At 42.8% G+C, this 19,011-nt stretch overlaps 1 protein-coding gene across 1 annotated transcript in view; it reads left to right on the top strand.

Annotated features, from left to right (window-relative positions):
* CACNA1C (calcium voltage-gated channel subunit alpha1 C) overlaps nt 1-19,011 on the top strand; it is a 458,666-nt gene that overhangs the window by 354,674 nt on the left and 84,981 nt on the right. Inside the window, exons 14-22 of the mRNA XM_030959315.1 lie at nt 2,567-2,774; nt 3,575-3,695; nt 5,510-5,624; nt 7,209-7,329; nt 7,456-7,525; nt 13,122-13,254; nt 14,877-15,006; nt 18,591-18,650; nt 18,786-18,845. Coding sequence (XP_030815175.1) covers nt 2,567-2,774; nt 3,575-3,695; nt 5,510-5,624; nt 7,209-7,329; nt 7,456-7,525; nt 13,122-13,254; nt 14,877-15,006; nt 18,591-18,650; nt 18,786-18,845 — 1,018 coding nt within the window. The remainder of the gene's footprint in view (nt 1-2,566; nt 2,775-3,574; nt 3,696-5,509; nt 5,625-7,208; nt 7,330-7,455; nt 7,526-13,121; nt 13,255-14,876; nt 15,007-18,590; nt 18,651-18,785; nt 18,846-19,011) is intronic.

Here is a 19,011-nt window from a genome sequence, read left to right as displayed (position 1 = left end):
CCAGTGCTGATTTTTCCTTTGTGGTAAGGTGATAACCAGAGGGGATGAAGTAGTGAGACCCTTCTTTGTCTGGGCTTCAGCCATTGCTGACATGAAACCCTCGTGTGTCACTGAGTAATCCCAGATCTCACTTTGAGGGAGTTCATGTTAGTTCTGCAGCCACCAAATGGGACAGATAGGAACCTCAGGTCAGGCTTCTAGGACCCTGAGATAAGACCATTATTGTTTTCACATCCTAATCAGTCAAGCATTTCTTATCCTCTCCTTTTTCTTTTTTCTCTCTTTTTTTTTTTTTCCCTGATTGGTTTATTCCCCTTATTGGTTTATTTCCCCTTTATTGGTTTGTTTTCTAGTGGTCCTGTATTTCTAGCTAGCATGAGTACACAGATAAAACAGCACTAATCTTACCACCAGGCCATCTCAGTTAATTGCTTGAAGGTTGATACTTATATAAGAATCTGAATGACAGGTATTGAGCCATTTGTAGGAAATGCAGAGCTGATAGAAGTCTGCAGGGTTGTGAGCTGAGATAGTAAGGCCTTTAAGCTTAAACTGAGTCACTGGCACTGTTCAGATTTGTAACAACTTCACTGCTTCTTAAGGGCACTGCTAGAAAGACCTAGAAAATGTGTGTCCTGGCTGACATTGGGGAGCTTGGAGATATTCTGGAGCCCATCAACCTCTGCTTTAAGAGTGCTGAATTCATTTGACTTTCATCAGACTGAATTTTTCCCTTCTCCTGTGTCACTTTCCCTTCTTTCCAAAGTGTGAAAGTATGTGAGCTGTGAGCATAACTGCAAACACAGGGAGCTGTTACATTGCACATTCCGTGTGGATATTTGGTGGCACTGAGCCCACAGCTTCCATGCCCTTACCTTTGCTCTGTAGTTTTTCATTGCTCATCTCTTTAATTGCAGTTAAACTTTAAAGCATCCTAGTTTTCTCTGAAGTGCTGAAGCTGGGCTGGAGGGAAAACATCACAGCTCCCTTTGGAGCTCAGTCCTTGGAGATGAACCTGCTGCTGAACTTGAGAGGACACGGTGATGTCCCTCTGCAGATCAGATTGCTAATCTTCCTGAAGTGATTGGGCTGTCAGGCAGTCCTGCCTTCCACAGGACAAGAAAAGTATTCTTTTTAGATCAATATTTTAAAAATATTAATTTAACTAGGATTTTAAGAACCCTTGTCTCTAATGAGGATACTACCTTCAGGAAAAAATGATGAGTTGAAGGATAAGGCTTCCACAGAAGAGCCAGAGCACCAGTCTGCCATCCCTTTTACCTGGAACTTTTGTCTTCAGGGAAAGTAGGATTAGAAACACAGAGTCCTCCAAGTGAAAAAATGTTCAAAGTTGTGGGCCTTGGGAGAAGGGACCAGAGGGCCTTGGTGGACTCTCAAACCATTGTGGCAGGTCAGGCAGAAGGAAGAGCCCAGGCAAACACTGCTGGCTTGCTGACCTGTGAAAGCTGTTGAGGCTTTGTAATAATGTGCATCAAAATGAAGTGATGGGAGGATGACAGCTAATCTTCAGCCCAGTCTGAAAGCTCTGCCAGCCTCAAAGCACAAAAGAGAAGAGCTCATGACCAGCTAAGCAGTACATCAGGAGTGACTGAGCAGGTGCAAGACCAAAGTGGAAGTTGCTTCATGGGTGATGTGGTGAATTCTTCAGAACTTTTTCTAAAGCTCCTTTCCAGCCTGTGACTACTCTGCAGGCTGACAAAGAATGCAAACTTGCATGCTGCAGCAAACACGCTGCTGGCATCTCTCTGAACCGTAAAGTGGAACCTCCAGGGCAAGAAGATCCTCTCCCTGCATCATACATGAGTCTAAACTGGGCACAAGCCTGAATTCACTGGGAGAAAAGGTCTTAACCATCCTGTCTCTTGAATGAAGCCATTTGAAAATGTTCTGCAGCCTGTTTGAAGGAGTAGGTTTGAAAACCAAAAAACGAAGTGATGTTGTGCTTTTCCAAATGAATGTAGATCTGGAGTTTGCTTTAGGGTCATTGTAAAAGGAGCATTGATATCTTTCTCATTCCTCCCAGTCCCACAGAGCTCAGCAACCCCTCTGTGAGTGAGCCCAAGCACACACTCACACACTCCACATTTTGGGCAAGTTTGTATTTGCATCCAAACAGTTTCCCCATCTGTTCTTGCTAGTTATTGCAGGACATTCTCTGGAGTGAGGTATTCTGGCTGCCACAACATCTGTGAGTGCTGTAATGAGGTTGGTTAGAATGTAACTCACTGAAGCAGCAAGGACTAATCACTGTGTATTGATAGAAGATGTGCAGAGCCTTAGATGGAGAGTGCTGTAATAATCTTCTGGGTGTGTGTGTGGAGTGGGGGTGGAGGGAATTGTGTGTGTACACGTGTGGTAGTAAAATTACTCATTAGCTGCAGTAGGCCTCGTTATCTCAGGGAGGCACATCAATGATTCACTGCTTAACAGGGTGCTTGGAAATGCCTGCTCTACACAGAAGGCAGCCTGAACCAATATCCTGTGCAGTCCATGAGCACCTGTCTGGAACTGAAGGAATTTTAACTGCTTCTATTTTCTCTCCCAGATATTGGAACTCCCTGAGTAATCTTGTGGCTTCACTCCTGAATTCAGTCCGCTCCATTGCCTCCCTGTTGCTGCTTCTCTTCCTCTTCATCATCATCTTCTCCCTCCTGGGGATGCAGCTCTTTGGGGGCAAGTTTAACTTTGATGAGATGCAGACCAGGAGGAGTACATTTGACAACTTCCCTCAGTCCCTCCTGACTGTGTTTCAGGTAAGGGCATGAGTGGTCCCCATGGGGCCAATATTTTGGTTTTTTATGGGGCAAGACAGGTCCTGCAGCCTGACAGTCCCCAGGGTGGGGCTGGACCCTGACAGCTCCAGGAGCAGGGTGCCAGCATGGGGTATTCCCTCCCAAAGTGGGAACCAAAGATAAAGCCCCTGAGTGATGCAAGGCCACACACAAAGGGGTCTTTGCACGGCAGAACAAGAGAACAGCCATTGCCATGTCTCAGGGCAGCACTTGCTACCAAAGCCCAGCCCTGCTGCGGTCCTGCCCGCTCTGGAGAACAAATACCTGCTCACAAAAATAATCCCATGGCCTTTAAGCCCTCTGCAGTTTTGGGAGTGACCCACCAAGAGCATCAGGATCATGATTTCACTGAGATGTGAGGAGAAGGGAAATGGCCTGGAGGGCTGTGCTGAGGGCAGGGCTGTGCAGCCTGTCTGAAACAACAGGCATGGGAGGGAAATGCTTGGAACCACGGGGAGACTTGAATGGATTTGTCTAGGAGAGCCATTGCCTTCAGCCATCATCTTCAAGAATATACTGTTTGGGGCTTTTTCACACTTTGAGCATGGGCCTTCTTTGCATTTTCTTTGTTCTGTGGTTTGTTTTTTGGTTTTTGGGGTTTTTTTTAATGTTCTAGATGGACCCTGCCAAAGTCTCCATCAGCTCCATGCTGGGGGAAGGGGTGTTCTCTAGGACAGTGGGTATCTTTGTGTTAATGGGGTGTTCAAATTCTCTGTGTGGTCTAACACTGTATCCCTTATTGGTGGGAATGTGTCATTTAGATCCTGACTGGGGAGGACTGGAATTCGGTGATGTATGATGGGATCATGGCTTATGGCGGCCCCTCTTTTCCAGGAATGTTGGTCTGTATTTACTTCATCATCCTCTTCATCTGTGGAAACTGTATCCTTTGATGCTACTCTTTTCTGCAAGAGGGGATGAATTAAAACCACTATTTACTTTGTTATGTCAGAAAATAGTGAATTTCACAACTCACATTTTCGCCTTTTCCCTAGGTCTAAATTTTAGCGTTGCACTGCCAAAAGTTTAAAAAGTTCATTTTGTTTTATCTGGTGCTAAGGCATATAAACAGTTGTAAGAGCCAGCTAAATACCCGTTCCACATGCTATATTTTATTTAGTATCTTTACATGTTTAATGTTTTTATTTTTCATTCCCCTTAGTTCCCTCATAGGTTTTTCTTTCCTACCTTCTCCACAAACTAATCTCTGGGTGTTCCTACTGTACTTACTGCATTTTTTTTTTTTACTTTAATGGCTTTTTTAGTAATATATTCCATGTGCTTCCATCCAAACCTTATGTGGAATAAAAATATGTATAATCTGCAATATGCTATATACAAATGCTGTAGTAGGAGTAACATATGTTTGACATAATTGATTTATGTGAGATCATGTATTAATTCATGTATAAACTAACAGGACCTGTGTTCCATTTCAGTCCCTGCAATCTGTGTGTTCTTCAAACAGAAAATGTTGTGCTCTGTTATCTTCCAGCCTGTGCTGGTCTTGAATAACTTCAGTTCTGTCTGGCTTTAAGGTGAAGTGAGGGCACTGTACTCACCCTGGGAGGCACAAAGCACATTGCAGGATTGTGCTGTGAGTGTCTCTTCTCAGGAATTTGCATGTAACATAGAGCTGCCATTCTGTTCCCTATCTCAGTTTGCTCCAAATTTGTCCGTGTTTAGTTCCTGCTTCCCTAATAAATGGCCCTCCTGTGTCAGAGGTGACATTTCCTTTTATACTGATGCTTCTATAAAGCCACCTTATAGACTCAGCCCAGCTCTTCTGGCCTTTGCCCATAATTCACATCTCTCAAACCCTGTGATGTGACATTTTGGTTGACCTGCATGCCCTCACTTCAAAGTGAGGTGGTGCAATTCCACTTATCTGAAGGTCAAGGTAGGCAATCTGGCTGACAGCTTAAAAAAAAGCTACAACTTGGATCCCCTTGTGAAAATGTGAGCCAACTCTACAATGCTGGCTGACTTTGGAGCCTTTAGACCTTGGAGCTCAGGGAGGGGGGGATGTCTGTGTTTCCAGACTAAGCCTTGAACCAGGGTTTGCTTAAAAGTTATCATGGTACAATAAGACCTACACTCAAGAAATGTATAAAACAACCTTGTGGTCAGATTTGTAACATGAGATCTGAACACTGGCTGGTAAGACAAGAAAACATTTGTGATTCCTGTGCCCTGCAGCTACATGGGCATGAGTGGCCATGCATGGACTCTCTGCTAGGAGATGGCAGAGTTGTCAGCTCAACCCTTCACTGTCCAGACTAAATTAACCTCCGAAATGCTCACCAGAGTCCTATGCTTGCTGTCCATAAAATCCACTCGTGCAACCTAAACTGTCAAAAGATGCAAAGCATTCCACACTCCTCTTATGTTCAGTGGGATCCTCTGCACAAAGGGAGACACTCTTGGGAAACTGGAAACTAAAATGTAAATTTGTAAATCTGCTGGTTTACATCAGCCATTCTGTTGTGAAATTTTGAAAACCCACAAAGTGTGTTATCTGTGTGGTAGGAAGGTGTAGGTTTGTGCATGATGGATATGCAGTTGTGTGAAATGGAAGTTTGGAAAATCCAAGAGATCTGATGACAGGTTGCTAAAAATCTTCAATTAAGAAACCTTTGGTATAATCTTTTTCTGCAGTTTTCAAAGCCTGTTTTCTTTAAGTAGCACACAAACAGATATCCTGCTGAATGTATTTTTGGCCATTGCTGTGGACAACCTTGCTGATGCTGAGAGTTTAACATCTGCACAGAAAGAGGAGGAAGAGGAAAAAGAAAGGAAAAAGCTAGCTAGGTAAATCCATTTGCACACACCTATCTGTACACATTCCTGTAATTACACACAGCATGGATATATATGAATATGATTCCTATACATACATGCGTGTATATGTAATATATATAATTATCTGTATGTGTATAGATTATATATGTGATTAATGTAATTATATTTGGAGTTATGTATATATAAATGTTTATGCAAAGGAACTCCAGCTGTAAAACAAGAAAATGTGAGCTAGGAAACTCCCCAGTTACAGTGGTGTGAGCAGAGGAAAGTCTGGGTTACTGATGACCTTTCAGAGCATCAGCAGAGAATGAGTGTGAAATGGTGTCAATCCCATTTGAATCTCCCTACTATCCTGTGATTAACTTATATATAATAATTTATGTTTTAGAAATGTTTGAAAAGTGAAGGGCAGGGTAGTTTGATTAAGGTAAAATGCATTTTGACGTGTTTGAATCAATTGCAATGAGAATTTTTCATTTTACTGGTATTTTAACCCAGAATGATCTTGATGCTGTGCAAAAGTATGACTTGTAAAAAAACAGTATTTCATTACACTGGGTTTCACTGCTCCCTCTGTAGATCAGCCACCTCTGACACGAAATGCAGATTTCAAACGTTGCACTTCAATGGAAAATGATCATTTGGCAAAAGGAATATTCTTATCTCAGAAGCAAGATGAGAATTTTGATTTGCATTAAATAAATATAAAAGCTAAAATCTGAGTACAGTATAAATGCTTACAGTAGCCTCAAAATGTTTCTTAGCGTTTTTAGCACCTTCACTCATCAGTTATCATTCTTGTATCAACCATAGGGTTTGCTTTCTTCTCCTCAAACTCATTTATGATATTTTATAAGGTAGTAGTTTTTGAGTTGAAAAGGAACCTCTTTGTGAAGGACTGTGCGCATCAATAATCCTAGTACGAGGCACGAGGCATATTTTCTGTCATTCCCACAATGAGATTTAGCAGCTTCTTTTTCTTTTGATGCCACATGCTGTTCTTCTCTTGCCAGTTCTTTTAGTGTTTCTGCAGACACTTAAGGGGCACAAGCTGGATGAGGAGCTTCTCTGTCATTCCCAGCTGCCAACAGCAGGGAAGCCTCTCCTTCCTGGCTATTCCTATTCATTGTCTTCCAGGCTGCTTGGAGGGGATCTCCTGTGCAGCTCTTTCTGCTTCATCCTGCATGCAGCTCAGCAGATTTCCCTCTCTCTAGGGGTGCAGTGAGGGGCAAAACTTTTGTAGAAAATCCAGTTGGAAGTTCATAAGATAGGGGTTGAAAATGGTCCATGACTTTGTCATTGGGTGAGCAAAGGGATCTCAGCTGACAGACCTAAAATATGCATTTTCACAAACACATGCCATTGAGAAGGATACAAAATAAGGGACACCATACAAAAATAGATCAGAGCCTCTGCCTTTGCCTGCAGATGAGGACAAGGTGGAGCCACTGGTACGGAAGCTGAACTCAGAATGGAGATGGCAGCCAGCTGATTGTTCTCATGGTGTGTGCTGTACTACATGAAGTTCCTGAAAGGGAAGCAGCTTTCCACCTTTGTAACTCTTTGGTTTTTATCTTGTAAAATTGCTAGGACTGCTAGTCCCGAAAAGAAACAGGAGATGGAGAAAACAGCTGTGGAGGAAGAGACAAAGGAGGAGAAAATTGAGCTGAAATCGATCACTGCTGATGGAGAGTCTCCACCAGCTACCAAGGTAAGGTCTGCTGGCAGCCAGCACTCTCTGTGCAGTGATGGCATGAACACTTGGGTTTCTCAGGGAATGAAAACTGTCTGCCTTGTCTGATAAAGGCTTTGATGCTTCTCCCTCCATTTCTGTCAGATCAACGTGGATGATTACCAGCCCAATGAAAATGAAGAAAAGAGCCCTTATCCCACAACAGAAGCACCAGGTACACATCTCCTTCCTTGTACCCCTCACTCAACAAAGCTCCAGTTGCTAATTTACACAAAGCCAAATTGTGGTAGCAGGTCTGCTGGAAATGCTTTCATGATGGGACAGGCTGGTGTCCTTGCTGTGTTTGCACAGGTGTGGTTTGGCCCTTTGAAGTCCCTATCCTGATCAGTCATGTTTGATTTGGTTCCCTGTAAAACTCTTTATTGGAAAATATAGAGCTTTACAGAGAATCAAATCATATAAAAACCTGTTTGAAAATATGCACATGACACTGTTTTCAGTGTGCTTTGTCAGCACTCAGTGGTCAGGGCAGTCTCACAACAGATAGCCATGAAAGGGAAAGTGCTGAATGCCTTTTTGCACTGTTTTCTAATCAAAAAGCACAATGTGACACAGCATAACTCTAAAGGCATAAGATCTCAGCCTAGAAGGGCAAGAAACAAGCTGTAGCATTGGTTGGGCTGGTTTTCAAGCCAGGTGGGCCTAATTAACTTCATTCTCTGATATCTGAAAGATCAGTTGAAGAAATCTCAGAACTTTAAGCAGTGTTCAAGAGACCCTGAATGGGGGGTGGGATTGGAGCTAGTCAGTTCAACTTCCATTCTTGGAAAAGTGCTGGAACAAAGGATTAAACTATATGACCACAAGATAAGAAGATGATCAGCAGCCAACACAATTTGCCAAGAGCAAATCACATCAAGCCACCCTTATTTTCTTCTGAAAGGGGCTGAAAACACTTGTAGACAGGAGAAAAGAATTAGATGTCACATTCTTTAACTTTGCTAAGGCTTCTGATCATCTCTTACAGTGTTCTCATAAACTGACTAGAAAAATCTGGTGTAGATGATGGTGAGAGGAATTATCAAACCCTTTATGGGGAGGGTAGTGATAGCCCAAGCGAGTTTGTACAACCCAAAAGCCTGTCTGGAGTTCAGCTCAGTTCATTGTTAATGACCTGAATGATGGAAGAGGCAATATGCTTATTGCATTTGTAGATGACATGAAGCTAGGAAGGACAAGAAGCGTGCTGGAGGGCAGCATTAGAATTCAAAGAGCTCCTGAGGTCCTGGATAAATGGTCTAAATAAAATTGAAAGTGCCAGGCTCTACGCATAGACAGGAATAAACAATTCACAAATAAAGGATCTTAGGTGACAGCTAGTTAGGTAACAGTCCTTGAGAAAAGGATCTGAATCTTATGACCACAAGCTCAACAGATGTCAGCAACAGTTTGCTGTCTTTGAAAAGCAGATAATGAGATTTATAACACAGATAAAGAATGAGCCTTTTGTCCAGTTATGGGTTTGTTTTAACTGGTCAATGGAAGCTATTCAGAGCAAAGCAATTGTTTTATTGTGTTCACCATTGATAAGATCTCTGGAATATTATATCTCTTTTTGGGTTAAGAGAAGTCGGGCTGAATAGAAGAGAATGGTGAAAACAATTTGACTAGTAGGTAGCAAGAACTGAGATTGGATGAAACTTGGTCATTTGACTTAGGAAAGGCAGGGGAAACATCTTCAAATGTATAAAAACCTTCTGCAGATAGGAGAAGAATCATCTCCATTATAAAGCAACAGATTTTATGGGATTCACAGCAGAGAAAATTTTCTAATGGTGAGGCTGTAAAAGTTCACAGAGATGGTTGTGGAAGCCCAGCACCACTGGATGTTGTTAAGGACAGGTCAGAAAAATGTCTCCCAGAAAAGGCCTAGATATAATAATTAATTGAACCTGGCTTGGCAGAGGCATGAACCAGAGGGCCTTTTGTGATCCTTCCCTGCTCTCCTCTTCTGTGTTTCTTTGATTATGTAACAGGCTATAATAGGCTATAAACCACTTTCTCTTCTATCCCATGATTCCTAATAAATAAATGGTTGATAATAGGTTGATTTGATAGGGTAAAAAAGAACACAGGAGTTCATTTTGAGTAGATGGACAAGAGCTTCAGACAAGAAAAATAGAGAACTGTTCATTGCATTTGATTTTCAGTACAAGAAGTCCTCACATATGCTATACTTGTATTCTTCCATATTTATAGCAAATTTATCAGGAGTAGAGTGTGGTTCTAATTTGTGCAATGCTATTTTAACACTGCCTGAGGAAGGTCACTCTGGATTTAATCTTTCTGTCACCTCTGTAGGCCCAGGCACTTATTGGACACACATCCCCAGTTGCTATAGCGTTTGTGGGAGTCTTTAGTAAGAAGCACAAATTAAAACAGCTTGATACAGTTTTGTTTCTGTTTCTCAGCTGGCTTGAATTTGCAGAAAACTACATTTTTTTCAAGCGAAACAACAGTCATCTGAGTGTCAATTTTAAGTCTACTGCTAATAGAATTGGGGTTTATTTACTTTCTGTAGATAGCTTAGAAAGATAAGCTTATAAATGAAAAATATAACAAAACACTACATTTACTTTTTTTTTTCTTTTTGCCATGCATAGAATTAGAGTGCAGAAAATGAAAACACTTTTAATGCCTGCCTCAGGGTGCCAATCCCTGTATTAGCATACTTTTGAACACAACCTAAAATTTGAATGGATTATCAGGTTTTCTCCTTCTCCTATTAGAAATGCAAAGGGACACCATCTTGCTCACTTGCCATTGTATGGCATCAATGTCATTTCTAAACAGGCCTGTTCCCTGAATTGTTTACCAATTCTTTGTGAAGACTGAAGATTCAGTGTTCAGAAACCATTTGCTCTGGTCACTTCATGTATTTTTTCTCACATAGGGCCTTTCCTAGCCTGCCGTGCTCATTCTCTGATTTGTTTCTGCTCCTTACAGCAGTTTTCTAAATAACCTCTCTTGACTCTGCTTGCTGCACAGTGCTGCTCCTCAGCCCCAGAGTGGTTGCAGCTCCTCAGGTCACCTGGCCTCTTTTTAGGAAGGACAGACTAGTTCTCCCAGAGATTTGTGTACACTAGAAGGATTATTATGATGATATGTTTATTACAGGAAGACAGGGAGCTAGCCTTGCAGTCTAGTACAGAAATAGACAAAGAATTCAGAACGTCAGATGAAGGTAAAAGCCTGGCATGATTCATGGGAGCTGGAAGCAAAATAATGTCCTTATAGGAGAGTTCTGGTCTTTGTACAGTAAAAAAAAAAAAACTCCACATCATTGAATTTCTCGCTGATGCTGCCCTGTAGCCTGTTTGTGCTTGTCTCCACAGCCAAAGAACATTTGCTTCTTCTACAAATGTGAGCAGCTGTGCTGCTCCTATATGGAGGTAGATAGCGTGGGCAGTGACCTGGGATGAGGCTGTAATCACGTTATTCTTTGTGAATTTGGCCCTCAGTGTTTCCTTTCTTCTGTGCCCTAGACTCCAAGTGAAAAGTAGAACATTGCTCTTTATCTATGGCTGAAGAACTGAATGTGTTTTTTAGTCTGAAAGTATTTGGTTCCCAGAGTCATTAATCTGTGTTTCTTGCTGTATGGCAGACACGAGAAAAAGAGCGGAACAATGTTCTTTATGGTCTTCATGGGGCTGATCCTTCTGCTGAGGGTCTATTTTCCAGAGGCATTGCTCCATGCCCATTTAAAAGTGTATTTTAAGCATTCCTCTGAGTAATAAAAGAAGAATGATCTCACATTGAAGGCGCAGAGCAGGGACCCAGAATACTCTTCTTAAATGTGAGTTTCGAATATCCCACATGATCCCAGGCATTGGTTTTCTGGCCTGTTCAAGAAGAAAAAGAATTTTCTTACCTCACTCTTTGTCAGCCTCCTCTGAAGCCTGTAGATAAAAGGTGCACGTGCAAGGTATGGTTATATTACATAAACCTGCACATTAACCTTACTATCTATTTCACAAGTCCTGTGTAAAAAAGTAGTTCTGAAAGATGTTTCTTTAATAAAGCCTGTAGAAAGAGTATTATGAAGTATATTACACATAAAATTGAGCTGTTAAAAAATAGACTGACTTAAAAAGTACAAACTCAATGTACCAGCTCAAACATTTATGCAAAGATCTATCAAGTGAATTTGAGCTGAACTCTTGGTACTGGAAGTGTAAAGAAAGAATCCTATTTACATGTAATAATAGCATGCCTTCAAAAAGGGCACTTTTCTCCTCTCTCTGATATCTAGATCAGGATCTGTGCTGATTCATCTGTTCTTTCTGATGTGTCCTGTAAGCAGATCAAGTACAGTATCTCACCCTAAAGGAACACCATTCCTGGAGCTTATCACCCTTTATGGACTCAAGATGAACCTTTTAATTAGAGTATCCTCCTTTGCACTGCCTGGAAGATGAATCAGTTGTATCTAACATGTCAGGCTCCTTTCTTAAAGATTTTTTTCCTGTCTTGCTGATTAAGTGAGAGGATTGGGATCTTTAAAACAGCAAAATCCTATCATGTCATTTACAAAACAACATCTGCCTTCAGCAGGTAGAAAAAATCCTCAAAGGCGGAAGCTTCTCTTTCAGGTACCATTTACCCTTTATCTCTGCATTTTTTATCTTGAGGATGCTCACTGATCTGCCTGGAGATGACACAGGTTCAAGAGTCTCAGCCTCATTGCCATCTTTCTGACCTTCCCCCCTCACCCCACTAAATTATAAAAGGGGACAATTTTAAGACTTCCTGATCAGTGTAAGTCAATGTGCATGTGCTCACTGTTTGTCCTGGGGCATACATGTGCTCCAGACACAGCTCCAGATGTAGCAGCAGCTCCATGGAGATGCTCACAAATAGAAGAAAAACAATCTTGATAAGCTGGAGGAATGGTCAAAAGAAAAAAAATATGCCCTTCAGTAAGGATGTGGATTAAGTGCCACTTTTGGGAATAGTCAGCAGCAGAAATGCAGAGGAGGGAGTGACAGGCCAGATTGTTGCTCTGTGGTAAATAATCTGTGCTTTGTGCATATCTGACACTGATGGCAAATTAATGCCAAAGTATAATGAAAAGTCTCCATGAAGGACATTTGACAGGAAGATAATGTCACAAGATATAAGAGGTAATCTAGCTTTCATCTGAAGCAGTAAAACCTCAACTGCAGGTTAATCCTGCAGACAATGTGGAAGCAAGTAGCAGGACTGATCAGAGACCTGGGGAACACAGCACCTCAGGAAAGGCTGCTGCTGTTTTGCTCTAGGAGCCAGATATTCTCCCAGAGGCACAAGAGTGGTCCTCAAATGCAAAAGCTTTCTGCAAGAGGAAGGCAATTTTTAATTTTCTGTGTCCATGGAAAATAAGAAAACAAATAATGGATCTAGACCTCAGCAAGAAAGATTCAAATGAGCCATTAGAAGACAAACCTTAGAAAAGCCATAGAAAACAAACTCTTCTGTTTGTTTGATTTTTTTGCAGCAGCAGCAGCAGGAACTGTGAGGCATCTGAGGAGAGTGTTGTGAGGATGTTGTAGGTTTACCAGCACTAATGGTTTTACAGAGAGACAAGACCAATGTCTGCCAGGGTGAGCACTGGGTAAAGGGCACTGCTTCGAAGGAAGGAAGGGCAAGGAAGCTCAAGGCTTCAGCATCCTATTTTAATGGTTTTTAGCTCTAGTTATGACAGAGACAAATGCCTCAGCACTTTGGAACGGGCTGCGTTTTGCAATAAAAGACAAAAATGCTTCTTGCAGCAGAGGAAGATGAGGAAGAACCTGAGATGCCTGTCGGCCCTCGACCTCGCCCGATGTCTGAGCTGCACCTCAAGGAAAAGGCTGTGCCCATGCCTGATGCCAGTGCTTTTTTCATCTTCAGTCCTAGCAACAGGTACTTGAGAGATTGATTAGCCAGAAGGAGGAGGTGAAGAGCTGGTTCCCCTTTCACACTGGGCCCCAAAAGTGATGAGGTGCAGAGCTCCCTTTCAGCAGTTCATAACTGAGGCTCCCCTTGACCCACCTTTAAGGCATGGAATCCTCTGAAACCACAGCTGTAGGGAGTACAGTGAAATATAAAATGGGAGTTCATAGCACGTGCAAAACTGATTGAGGACACAAATCATGAAAGCTTCAGAAATAAGGGACACAGAGGCGAGTCAGTAATTGGAATTTCCTGACACATCCAGGTCCAAACTGCAGGAGAGCCATCATGCAATCAATCAAGTGGGAGGTAGCAGCTTCCTGTCCTAAGGGCTTTCCAAAATCCACTCCCAGCAGGGAGCTCATGTGTCTCTGCTCATTGCTGCACATCAAGAATGAGCAAACAAGAAGAATTGAGATGGGGAGGAGAGTCCATAGCTCTGAGAGGAGCCTAGGGAGCACAGTCCCTCTCTCACACTTCGCCCATGGGCTCCTGCAATGCAGCCTCATGTTGTCACACCTGCCTTTCCAAAAGATGTGCAGGACCTGTGGGTGGAGAGCTGTTAGGAGCCAGGTGAGTTTATCTTTGCAAGGGCACAGCAGTGAGCTCACTGTCCGATGCTCTGTGCAGCACCACATAGTCCAGTGTCCCTCCTAAGGACTCAGCCTTCAAACACAGCCCAGAGGAAGGCAGAGCTGTTCCTGCACCGCTGAATTCAGGGCCAATCTTGTCCCAGCAGAGCTTGTGCCACTCCTCCTTGGGTATGTGTAACAGGGAGGGACTGAGAATGGCTGGGGCTCGTGGACTGTAGTGCTAGCTGTGCCATCCACCCCCTGTCATTTGTAGAACTAAATTAACCTCTGCAGTCATCTGCAAAATTGCTGTAATAGGGACTTGGAGCCCTAACAGCCAAGAGTAGAGCTAAATAGATTAATGAAGTGCCTGTAGAATTATGCACAGAGCTGATGTGGGGTTTAACTCCTCACATCCTGGTGCCAACATATGGAAAGTGGTGTAATGGTCTCCAGTAAGCAAGTTTGATGGGAGGCTGCTCCTTCTTTGCCTTCTAGTTTTCCACTAAGAGCACCAAGTGGGCCTATGTTTAGCATACAACCTGCATGGCATGATGTCTCTCAGAAGTCATTTGCTGCCCTGTATCCATTTGGCCAGGCCTGTACTCTGTTAGCAAGGTAGAACCCGCCCAGCTCCTGTTAAATGACACTCTGGTCCCAGCTCAGAAAGACACTGGCACCCTAAAGCCTATTTCTGCTGCTCTCCTCCTGAATGAATCAGGAAGGGTTCCATAAATGAAAGCAAGGGATATAATTCTGAGCTGGCAGGTTTCAGGCCACATGGAAATCACAAAAAGCTCTGTCAGGAGAGAGTGATTGCTCTCCATTCAAACACATTGTGTGTGGGTCCTGTGTGGAGAGCCAGCATTGCCCTGCACACCTTGTCCCTTTGCTGGGGCAGAGGGAAGATGCTCTGCAGGGCAATCCTCCAATCCTGCTGGCAGAAGAGGAGGGGGAAAATGTTTCCCAGGTTTTGCTATTCTTTGAGAGCTAAAGTTGTGCCTCTCCCCTCTCTTGCAGGTTTCGCGTGCACTGCCATCGCATCGTTAACGATAACATTTTCACCAACCTGATCCTGTTTTTCATCCTGCTCAGCAGCATCTCCCTGGCAGCTGAGGACCCCGTGAGACACCTCTCCTTTAGGAACCAAGTATGCGCTACATCCTCCTTCCCTCACTGGGTATTGCAAGTGTGGGACAAGCTGATCATGGTTTGAAGCCAGGAAAGGCAGAAGAGGCTGCATCAGAGGCTTGGGAGTGCCTGCCTTCCATGATTTCTGCCTTTTGTAGGCTGTGTGTGAAATCATTAGGTTTTTTTGCAGGAAATATGAGTCAGTGCAGAATCTGGCCTCTAGTTCACTTCAGAAGTGTGTGTAGGGAAAGGAAGAACAGGAGGCTGAAGCAAAATTATTGTTCCCTGGGATTAAAGCAGTAGAAATAAGCTTTAAAAACATTGATTGTGGATACAGATAATTCAATTTTGAGGGATTTTCAGGTTCCCTGTGGAACATTTGTTCTGCTGCCACATGCTGTCTTTTAAACTAAAAAGCCCAGGGCCTGATTTTCATTTTATTCACACTGGTGTAAATCAGGAGTAATATTCCTGAATTTGATGCTGTCTCTCTGGGAGAAATTGATGTCATGATGGTTAGAATCAGACTTTTTGAACACAAGCTGCAAAGCTATCATTAAATTTGAGATTACCCTCAAAAAATATGCTGTGCTCCTCTCCTTACCTGCCTGGGGAGAGAAGAGGAAGGCATTCAGCATAAAGATACACTGTCACCCTCTTTCCTGACCATTTTTATTTGCCTTTTGACATGTTCAGTGCTCCTTTAACTTTGCCAGTGGTTGTTTCCATTAGTCAGGGGTCATGGCAGAAATGAGGAGTCAGCAGATATACGCAAGGCCTCTCATTTCTGGTGTCTGCAGTGGCATTTTGGTGCCTCAATGCCTGAAGAGTTTGCTAGGATTGAAGAGTGGGATGGTTTTTCCTTGTTTAATAATACAACCTTAATTTAATGCTCCCTGAAATATCCTGGCCCTGAGCATGCATTTGAACACATATGTGCGTGCAGAGAAGGTGTTAATGGAAGTCTATTCCTGAGCATATCTCAGAGTGGCTTTGCATTTTGTCCTGAAGGAGGATGCTAAATAATCCGGTCAAACCTGTGCCACCCATAACCCACTTGTGCACAAATGAGGGTGCCCACCATGTAGGGATAACTGAATGTCAATATATATTAGTGCTGCAGCATGCCAGCTGGCAGATGGGCTCCTGACATGCCACAGAAACTGTCACAGAGTCTGAAGCAGAGACATTTAAATGAGATGGAAAAAAAGAGTCAGAGCTGGTTGTCCTGGATTAAAGAGCTGAAGGTTTGAGGCAAAGCATTGTTTTGTGTATGTGAAGCTACTGGTGTTGCATGAAAATCTGTGTTTAACTTTTGCAGGTACAGATGTTTAAAATGTATCCTACAAGGGGACACTGACAAGATGTTTGGGTTGCAAATGTGGCCTGCCTTGGCACTGTGACAGTAGAACAGTGAGATCCTGTCCTGCCCTGTGCCCACACAGAGGGCTGGGAGGGAAAGGAAGAAAGCAAGCTGAAATCAAGCTGAAAGCAAAGCTGCCTCTGCCTTCACTCAGCATGAGCCTGTGCTCCAGGACTAGTGCAGACTGGGGGTGCTGCTGGCGCAGACCATGCCAGAGCAGGAAAACAGGGACAGAGAGCCCAGCAAGGGCTGGTGGAGAGGCTTGGGCTCTGCTCTGTCCTTGGGCAGGCTGTGTCCTTTTGTGTCACACAGGGCTCAGGCAGAGAGTGCTTGGAAGTGCCAGCCCAGTCTGACCAAACAGCCCTTGAAGTCCCAACAAGTGCTAAGACTGTGCTCTCCATGTTCTCCTGTTAGCACCTTGGCAAGGTGCTCACTCATTTTAATATGTTCTAGAGCAAGTTCATATTTAGACAATAACAAATATGCCAGCTGATAAATGGGTCTGCCTGCACAGGAGGGGCAGAGTGACCATTTTCATTAGGCATGATTTCATCCTTGCTAGCTGCACCTTTGGGGCCACGGTCACCAGTGTGTTCCAGATCCTTTGCAGGCCCCTGGTGAGGTAAAGCAACAACAGGTAGAGCTTAATCACTCACTTTTATAAAGTTTGCAGCTTCTTTATGTTGGTGGAGTCATGCAAAGAAGTTAGGGAGTTCCCATGAATCTGGCCCATTGATTATAAAATTATTCCATTGATAAAATAATCAAATGTCAGGACTTACAAAGCAGCAAGGCAAAAGGATACTTCCAGTTGTAATGTATGTAAGTTAATATAGGTTAAAATCGAGATCTGTCCCTTTGAAGTGGCCCTTTCCTAATTCTCTAAGCTGCAAAAACTTACAGAGCCCAAGACAGCCTTGAGAAGAATCTGGGATTAAAAACTGAGCAGTGACCTGGAGAATTTAGAGTTGTATGGTAGCAGTAAGTGATACATCCCCCCATTTGACATGCAGTGTCTGCAATTCAATCCAGATTTGGATTGTGCTTAAATAGTGCAATGTGAAATAACCCTGGAGCTTTCAGTTGCTGCCCCTCTGCATACCAAGCTGTAAGAATTTAGCCACCTATAAATCTAAGTGAGGTTACAGGCACTGAGATGCAATAAACCCCTGTGGGATGGGAGCAGGCAGTTTCCTGGTTTATGTTTATTAGTGTTTTAGCAGCAAAGGTCTATATTTCACAAATTACCAGTTTTCTACAGCTTCCATATATTGGCCTTCTGGTTTAAGACATGATTGTGGTAAAACCACAGTAAACCATGGCTATGGTACTTCTGATGTTCAACATTTGTAGTGCAGATAGCACTAAAGTGGATTGGGATGTTAAAATATATTGAAAAGAGTTCAATCCTGGTCCCATAAATCAGTGAGAAAGTTCCCATTTACTGTGGGATGCCAACATATTGGCAGTGAAGGACATTCCTGTCCTTGATGCTGCTACTTTGAAAGCCCCTTTACACTTCTAGACTTCTCACTGTCTCCTGTGACACCACTTTTTGTGGTCTGCCTTGCATGCCATGAGTTTCTCCATCACCAGGTTCCTGGGAATGATGAGCATTTCAGCTGGCCGGTTATTCAGGATGCAAATAGAAAGGTGCAGGATCTAAGTCAGGCACCTTTAGCAAATGACCAAATCATGGTTGCAATACAAGGGCTGGGATTCTGTTCAATTGGCAGAGTCTTTGTTATTCATCCCAATCCAGAGCAATTCAGGACAGAGAAAAGAAGTAGCTAGAGTATGATTTTGCAGTTTGCTTTCCTTCCTTTGAGAAAGGCACAGGACAAGACTGAATGGAAGTTAATAAGAAGGAATCTCATGTTTTCCACTGAGAGACCAGGCATTCTTTGTACTCTCAGTTTGGAATCCTATTTGGGAAAACCCTTGAATGTTTTTTTATGAGATTTAAAAAAAAAAATCCTACAGCAACCAAAAAGTTATTTTGTCTCTATAGTGCTCATGGGATTGTAACTCAGGAAAGATTTCATGTAATGTGCTTCTTGTCCTCTGTGCCAGGACCTTCACTGCATTCAACAGGACCCTGTTCCAAAACCATTCCCTATAGAGTCGTCCTCATTCCTTTGTGAAAAGAACTTGTGCATTTGATTTTAACTGTGATTTCCCACTCAAGTGATCACTCACTGACCTACCCTCCCCACTCCTATCCCCTTTTGTTTTTACAGATTCTCTTTTATTTTGATATAGTTTTTACTGTCATTTTCACCATTGAAATTGCTCTGAAGGTAAAGTGCCCATCTTCTCTACCATTACTTGTTCCCAAGCTTTCTGGTTTTCTGCCAGTCTCTGTTGCTAACACACACGCCTGTTTGTTCTGGGTCACGCTCCGTACCACTAACCCAACTGTGCTTATTTTTCAGATCCTAGGCAATGCAGACTATGTCTTCACTAGTATCTTTACATTAGAAATTATTCTTAAGGTAACCAATCTGAGAAATACACTTGTTTTCTTCTTTTCTTTCTCTTTTTTTTCTTTCTTTCGCTCTCTTTTTCTTTTTTTTTTTAACCCCATTATTATCTCTGCACAAAGGGTTGTTTTTCTTTTCATTTGATGTTTCAGTAGTTGCTTTAAAAGTCTCCAGGGAA

Source organism: Camarhynchus parvulus, chromosome 1A (genome assembly GCF_901933205.1).
Source record: "Camarhynchus parvulus chromosome 1A, STF_HiC, whole genome shotgun sequence".
Lineage (NCBI taxonomy): Eukaryota > Metazoa > Chordata > Aves > Passeriformes > Thraupidae > Camarhynchus > Camarhynchus parvulus.
Note: the sequence above shows the minus strand (reverse complement) of the source record. Positions and strands in the feature narration are given on the sequence as shown.